The sequence below is a fragment of the Amia ocellicauda genome, chromosome 18 (genome assembly GCF_036373705.1).
Source record: "Amia ocellicauda isolate fAmiCal2 chromosome 18, fAmiCal2.hap1, whole genome shotgun sequence".
NCBI classification, from domain to species: Eukaryota; Metazoa; Chordata; class Actinopteri; order Amiiformes; family Amiidae; genus Amia; species Amia ocellicauda.
Window position 1 is genome coordinate 17,788,384 of NC_089867.1, and position 7,745 is coordinate 17,796,128.

Here is a 7,745-nt window from a genome sequence, read left to right on the forward strand (position 1 = left end):
CACAGTGCTGGCATGTGACTATGATGTTGTAGGTGTGACGGAAACATGGCTTACAGAAAACGATGGGGATGAATACAAGGTAGAAGGATACACACAGTTTAGGAGAGACAGGCAAAATTGAAGAGGAGGTGGGATAGCATTATATGTGAAAAATGACATTGAGGCAGAAGAACTAAAATTAAATCCCTGTATTGGAACAGAATCTTTGTGGGTGAAACTTTTGGACAAGAGATCTGGAGGATTAGTGGTAGGAGTGTGTTACAGACCACCCAACTCAGATATTCAGCAAGATGTTGCATTGTACAGTGTAATAAGGACTGCATGTAGCAAGAATGTGGCTGTTATAATGGGGGATTTCAATTTCCCAAACATAGACTGGGAAAGCCCGGTTGGGACTACAGAGGCAGAAATAGAGATGGTTGAGATGGTAAATGACTGCTTTCTAACTCAATTTGTCAGGGAACCAACCAGGGAGAGTGCATGCATTGACTTGATATTTTCAAATGACCAAGATAGAATCAGAGGGACACTAGTTAGAGAACCAATGGCAAATTGTGATCACAACATGGTTAGCTTTGAGGCATTCTTTCAAAAACAAGGACCAAGTCTAAAACAATGGTCTACAATTTCAGAAAAGCAAACCTTGAAGGTATGAGGTGGCACTTAGAAGAGGTAGACTGGAGCACACTGGTTACAGATTCAGTTGAAAATGGATGGTTATAATTGAAGAATATACTACTTGAGGCTCAGGAGAAATTTGTACCAAAACTTAGCAAATTGAGGACCAAAAAACAGTGGCCAAAATGGTTTAATAGAGGTATGCAAAAAAACATCAAGAGGAAGAAAATATTGTATATTGTATACAAAAGGGACAGAGACAAAACAAAATACATAGAAAATGTTGAGCTGCAAAGAGATCTTAAGATCAGGAAAGCAAAGAGGGAAATAGAAAGAAACAGCTCTTGGAGCTAAAACTAATGAAAAGAGTTTGTTTCATTACTACACAAATGGAAATTGGGCTTCAAGGCATTCAAAATGGAAAACAGGAGACACTTCTTTACACAGAGAGTCGTCACAATCTGGAACAAACTCCCCAGCAATGTGGTAGATGCTGAAAATTTGGGAACATTTAAAAATGCACTGGATAGTATCCTTGGATCACTAAGATATTAATGGACACCAAATGGGTCAAATGGCCTCCTCTTGTTTGTAAACTTTCTTATGTTCTTATCTTCTCTCTTTCTTTTTCTCTCAGTCTCATCTGGTTGTTCCCTGATGCTTCCCTTCCCAAAGCTGAACTTTAATTAATATAGTCTTTTCATTTTCATCTGTGTCAGCAAAGAAAGTAAACACAGGGTAAATTGATATTTATTTGCAAATGTTACCGGCTTCTGTTAGGATAATCTTGCAATGAAAATAAAAATATATAGTAGTACCTGAAGCTATTTGTCGGATGATGTATGACTGGGTGGGGATGAATCATGGCAATGAACTACAAGCAGACGACTAGTAAACTTCTCTAGTTTCCTCATAACGCTTTGGCGGATTAAGGTGCTGCCCTGCCCGGTGTGTTGACACAGTCGATAGTCATATAGAGAAATCTCTAATAGGGCCCTGCATTTCAGCCCGAGCCCGACGGGCCCCGACTTATTTACACCCCTCGGGCCGGGGGGCTTCCGGACAATTTTCACGTCATAGTTCACACGGGGGCCGGGCATCAGGCCTGTTTTAGGCTCCTCCTCCTTTTTATATTTTAGACATTCATTAATTAAAAGAAACTATGAGAAGTTGATGATGGTAAAACAAACATAGAAAGATGTTTTATAACCTGAAATCATATCACACTGCGCCTGCGCACACCGGCTCGCACGGTGCTAGTGTCCCCGCCAGGCAGCAGCAGCGCGTCTTCAGCGCAGCTGGACGAGTTAGAGAAGAAACCGGACTGGACTGAACCGTCCGCTGTGGATGCTGTGTCAGAGACTGTTCTGCTGGCTGTTCCATGTTAAGACTAGGAGACTGTCTTGTTTTTCGCTTGACTGGACTTTATTTTCATTAGTCTAACTGTTGGAAACTATTGGACATAAGAATGGCCATGTTCTGTGGTGACGATTGATTTTTGAGGTCAGATAACCTGCGTGTTTTATTTTATGTGTTTAGATCGTACAGCCCGTTCGCTCGTTTTTCCGCACGCCATTGCGAGCAGCAGAGCAGCCTGGTCAGCTCGTCAAAAATGCCTTTTTACTGTGGTGGTGATAATGAACATTTAAACTAACATTGTGTGATTTGCTTGAAGTGTTTTATATCTATCGATTTTATTGTAGGCAAGTCAAGTGTTGATTTGACACTGTCGGCCGCTGGCCGCTTGGTCGTCACTTTAATTTAACAAACAAGACATGCTCCAAACATTTTTCTAAATTAACTTCATAAAGAAACGAAAATAAATATAAATACTTTGCCATTGAAAACAAAACTGAACTATTTTAATGTCTGCAACAGTAGTATAGGCTGTGTAATGGGGGGGGAAACATGGTCCGAGATTGTGATCAGCTGTCGGACAGGGCCGGGCTAGGGACTAGATTTGAGGCCCTTGCAGGGCTTTATGTTTAATTACTATATTATTATTTTCAGCATTTCACCGGATTGAATCACCAGCCTGCATTGGGGCGTCGGCTACCCTGATTGACCTGCAGCTGAACGCTATTCCGCCTGGAAGCAGACAGTACTATTAACAGCATTTAAAGCTGCAAAGCCATTTGTCGCGTCACTGAGACTGGGAAACGCAGCGCGATGCTAATTTTAGATTGCGCGCTGAAGCTCGGGGCACTGAGGACCATCCTTCACAGGAAGCTTCCGGAGTCAATTTTTGTAAGTATTAGATCAGTGGTTCCCAAACCGGTCCTGGGGGACCCCCTACCCTGCTAGTTTTTGTTCCAACCAAGCTCTCAATTACTTAATTGAACCCTTAATTGAACTAATAATTTCCTAAATCAGAAACTTTTAATTATTTTAAACAGTAGGGGTTTTAAGTATAGAATTATATTAAAAAACGTATTGAAGAAACAACTATTTTCTTACACAATTTAATAAGTAAAATCTAAGCAGATTGTTACTTCAATTATGGTTCAATTAAGTAATTGAGATCTTGGTTGGATCAGAAACCAGCAGGGTAGGGGGTCCCCCAGGACCGGTTTGGGAACCACTGTTCTTTCTTTTCTTTCTTCATGTCATTTTCTCATGATGTATGAATGTCTGCATGATCCTGGATCCTTCTGTGTTCATAAATTCCTGGGTCTCTACCAGTACTGCTCTCCCTAAGGGACAGACTGACCAAATTTCTATTGAGGTTCCTGACACTAAAGGCTGCAAATACGGTGACCCTTCTTTTAGCAGAAATGTCAAAATATTACTTTTGTTGACTTTGTTTCCAGGTTTATGGGGGTCTTGTACACATAATGAACAATAACCGCTGTCACCTTGAGATGTGTGTGGACTCTTGGCCCAACTTCAGTACAGTCATTTGTCGACGTCAGAAACAGGTACAAGAACCTATATTTTCAAGAAATGACCACTGAATGTATTGAAGTCTGAAGATTGAAGTCTTGCTTAAAAATTGGGGTTGAAATTGAGAAATGAATGTAGGATCTGAGGGATCACAATTATAATAACATTGAGGTTGGGATTAGGGTTACAAAACAATTTGAAACTGGGATTAAATTAAGGTTGGAAATGCTTTTAAACTTGAATAGGGTTATAATGGGAGAAGGGTTGAGGGCAGAGAATGGAATGGAGGTTTAAGAATAGAGTAGATGGGGAAAATCTTGACATGATCAATACAGTAACTTTCAGTATGGAATTCAGCAGGAATGGTTCTTTCCTATTCCCAAGAGGTTCTGGGTTGTCTTGCTGTGGTTCATAATTCATAATCTCTTTTTAAAAATAAAAAATCTGTTGAAAGGCCTTGGCAGCTTTACCCAATCTATGCACGCTGTTAACAAAGGATGTCGCCAGTATGAAGATGATGCTGATGGACGACCGAGTAATCGACTGGAAACAAGACCTGTTAATGACTGGTATAGTATTTCACTGAGCATTCTCCATAACTGGAAGTAACTCCAATAATCAAAGTGACTGCAGTCAATTGGTGTACATCCCCAACTACTTCACCAATGAGAAGGTAGTGTGTGCAGGGGTGTAACCGCTTTCAGTGCAAAGGTTGACGATCTGAAATGCATAGACAAACCTCTGCTAACATCTTTTTCTTCTCTTCACAAGGTATTCCGAGTTGTTACGGTGGACTCTTAAAGGAAATTGGCATCAGTAATGGAATGGAAGTGAAATACTATGACTCCTTGAAGTTATTTGTCAAAAATGATCCATGGAATGTTCAATTTAAGGAGTGAGTAATAATGGAATTAACAGATTTCCCTACCCAAAGTAGTGCACAAAGCAGTAAAGCTGTATTGCCAATTTTCGTAATCTGTTAAGGCATCTGCATTCTTTCAGCATCCATTTCTATTTTCATTACTGGCCTTTTAAAGCTGTAATCCGTGTTGATCATTGTTCACCCCTTTTAAAAAAAAAATAAAAAAATCATGGAGATCTGTTGAATTGCATATTTCATTGCATTTAATTAATTATCCTATTAAAGTTTAAAGCAGGCAGCTCTTTAGATAAGCTGTTTTGAATAAAACTATTGAGTTTCCAGATCTGGTGTGAAAGTCTTTTATAAGTAGTCTTAATATTGGGACCAATTTTATTGTTTTTTGCTTTTGAAAAAGTAATCCGAGTGACGGCATGGTTGAAACCCCAATCAAGACCCTGTAGCTTTCTAGGATCACTGCTGCATACTCCTGCTGTAAGAATGTTCATAATGACACCTAAAGGAGTGTTTATCTTGTGTTTGAATCCAACTCTAAAGTGAGCATAATATTAATTAAACCTTCATGAAGATGTAAACCAGCTGTCAAGTCAATGTTTTATGCAGTCATCTTGTGCAATGTAAATAATGATCAGATTGCTCACATTAATTTTTATTTCTTTATTTGATCCTCTGTCTTGTAGGAATGACTTGGAATCCAAGATCTCCAGCCTGAATGTCTCCCATGCTGAACTGGTATACAGACAATTGAGCTACGGTGGACATGAATTAATTCAGAGCCACGTCAGGAGCTGCATCCAGAATCTCCCCAGCAGCTGCATCCTGGATGAAGAAGGCAATCCTGTCTCCTGGCTTTTGATGGATGAGTTTTATTCATTGAGAATGGGGTTTTCCATGCCCGAGTATCGCAAACATGGATATATGAAGACTGTCACGGCTACACTTATAAATGAAGCAAATTCACTTGGCTTACCAGTGTTTGGCAATGTTCACAAGACTAATGCAAAGATGATCCAACTGATGAAATGTATGGGCTTCACCCCTCACTCTGAAGAGTATGTGCATTTACTCATATCTGCTAAGTAGTCCAGAAAGCCGATCTCGCAGTTAGAGTAACTGACCTTAAGGGTCACCTTTGTCTGCAGTTAATGAGAAATCTCTGAAGTCTGTAATCACAATTTTTTTAATGATACCACAGTGACCTAAACCTAGCTTTAATCAACTGATGCTCATATCCTGATTAAAGTCCTTCCTGAATAAAATCTTGTATTTATTTATTTATTTTGTACAACACTAATTCTTCCCTGGTGCATTTCCTGTCAATGTGGTTCCAGAACTTCCCACCTGATCATGTTCCTTGGAATAGATAGTCAGCCTGTATGATAAGGAATATACTGACATTATAGGACTGTTAGGTAAATGTAAAACTCAGACTTTAGTTTTACTTCAGAGGTTGTGTTTCATAGCTGTAAATAACTACAAGTGGATTCTATTGGCATAATAAATAGAAGGCATAATCTAAAACAAAGGTTGAAAGCATCTTCATTTTAGCTGTGCACTAAAATATAGTTTTATACTGATAAATGTGCACGGTTCCAAGGCTGATTACAAAGCTGTATCGGTGAACACAATGGTTTGGATTTCATAATTAGGCAATTGATAAGTCAAGGTTACAGGCACCCTAGCTGTGTGACTCGAGGACACGACTGCAAGGATTCTTCTCTTCTGTCCTTCTCTCCTCTTCCTCTTGGCTGTAGAACTCTTTTCAGGCACAAATGCAGTCCTAGTTGTAAGTTGGGAATCAACAGGTTTTATTTCAAAGGCCTTTGGACAACCAGAATAACACCCAAAGGACAAGCTTCACAAGATACTTGAACTGTGTTTTTTGGTTTTTGAAGATGTAAGATGTGTCAGTTGACAAATAATATGATGGGGGTTATCTGGTAATGTAATGATCTTCCTGTCTTAAAGCGTAGAGCTGCTGCTGAAACAGTCTCCCTGCTTTTATGAAGGTCCTGTCCCCGGACTGGTGGTTGCGATCTCCCCAGTCTGCGTCTTGGTACAGCTGTGCGATTGCCGGTGTTATGACGAATCCGTCACCCCCTGGATAACGTGCATCCCCTAGCAATCACCTGAATTTCGTACCCCGCTTTAGATTGATTTGGCGCATGCGTTTCATGGGTTGCTAAATATTACATCAGGTATACTGAAATGTTTGGCACCCGCTGTCTTCTAGCAATGTGAACCTTTTTTTTTACACTTTTTTTTTATTACTGTTCTCTAAACGTTACTCGAATGTAGCCTACAACAATGGAATCTCAATGTTATACTTGAACTTCATGCACTCTTAGCATGGCAATACTGTAGCTTCCCAGCAGGCAAAATACATTAGAAACAACGTTGTTTCAAACTTCATATTTCAAAGTTGAATATACATTGAAAATTGATTGATTGGATTTGCAAATGGAATCGACGTTGAATCGTCAACGTTGATTCACCGTTGAAAATTCAACGTCGATTCCATTTGCAAATCCAATCAATCAATTTTCAATGTATATTCAATGTTGAAACATGACGTTGAAACAACGTTGTTTCTAATGTAATCTAATGTATACAATGTTATGTTCAAGCAGTGAGAAACACGCACTAGTAGTTTGAACGTCACGCTTTATTTTCCCAAAACAAACACACACTTCACTTGCCGTACAACCCCACTTCCCCTAGGGTAAACAGAATGAGAACATGGATCCATCATGCCTTGTTACCACTGTGCAGGCTGGTGGTGGTGGTGGTGTAATGGTGTGGGGGATGTTTTCTTGGCACACTTTAGGCCCCTTAGTGCCAATTGGGCATCGTTTAAATGCCACGGCCTACCTGAGCATTGTTTCTGACCATGTCCATCCCTTTATGACCACCATGTACCCATCCTCTGATGGCTACTTCCAGCAGGATAATGCACCATGTCACAAAGGTCGAATCATTTCAAATTGGTTTCTTGAACATGACAATGAGTTCACTGTACTAAACTGGCCCCCACAGTCACCAGATCTCAACCCAATAGAGCATCTTTGGGATGTGGTGGAAGGGGAGCTTCGTGCCCTGGATGTGCATCCCACAAATCTCCATTAACTGCAAGATGCTATCCTATCAATATGGGCCAACATTTCTAAAGAATGCTTTCAGCACCTTGTTGAATCAATGCCACGTAGAATTAAGGCAGTTCTGAAGGCGAAAGGGGGTCAAACACAGTATTAGTATGGTGTTCCTAATAATCCTTTAGGTGAGTGTATATATATATATATATATATTTATTTATTTATTTTTCTTTTTCATGTGGCAGCAATACACTTCCGTATACCTCTTACCT

At 39.9% G+C, this 7,745-nt stretch overlaps 1 protein-coding gene across 1 annotated transcript; it reads left to right on the plus strand.

Moving 5' to 3' along the window:
- The first annotated feature begins 2,672 nt into the window (after positions 1 to 2,672).
- Positions 2,673 to 5,655, plus strand: LOC136713695 (glycine N-acyltransferase-like protein 3). The gene is made up of 5 exons (XM_066690884.1): positions 2,673 to 2,865; positions 3,429 to 3,536; positions 3,956 to 4,070; positions 4,273 to 4,396; positions 5,062 to 5,655. The coding sequence occupies exons 1-5, from the start codon at positions 2,788 to 2,790 to the stop codon at positions 5,462 to 5,464; spliced, it is 828 nt and encodes a 275-aa protein (XP_066546981.1). The 5' UTR covers positions 2,673 to 2,787; the 3' UTR covers positions 5,465 to 5,655.
- The last annotated feature ends 2,090 nt before the right edge of the window (positions 5,656 to 7,745 follow it).

Excerpts from the sequence above, each read along its gene's own strand:
- LOC136713695 (XM_066690884.1), top strand. The coding sequence starts at position 2,788 with ATGCTAATTTTAGATTGCGCGCTGAAGCTCGGGGCACTGAGGACCATC. Across the intron at positions 2,866-3,428 it reads AGCTTCCGGAGTCAATTTTT|GTTTATGGGGGTCTTGTACA; the intron begins GTAAGTATTAGA and ends CTTTGTTTCCAG. Across the intron at positions 4,397-5,061 it reads TGGAATGTTCAATTTAAGGA|GAATGACTTGGAATCCAAGA; the intron begins GTGAGTAATAAT and ends TCTGTCTTGTAG.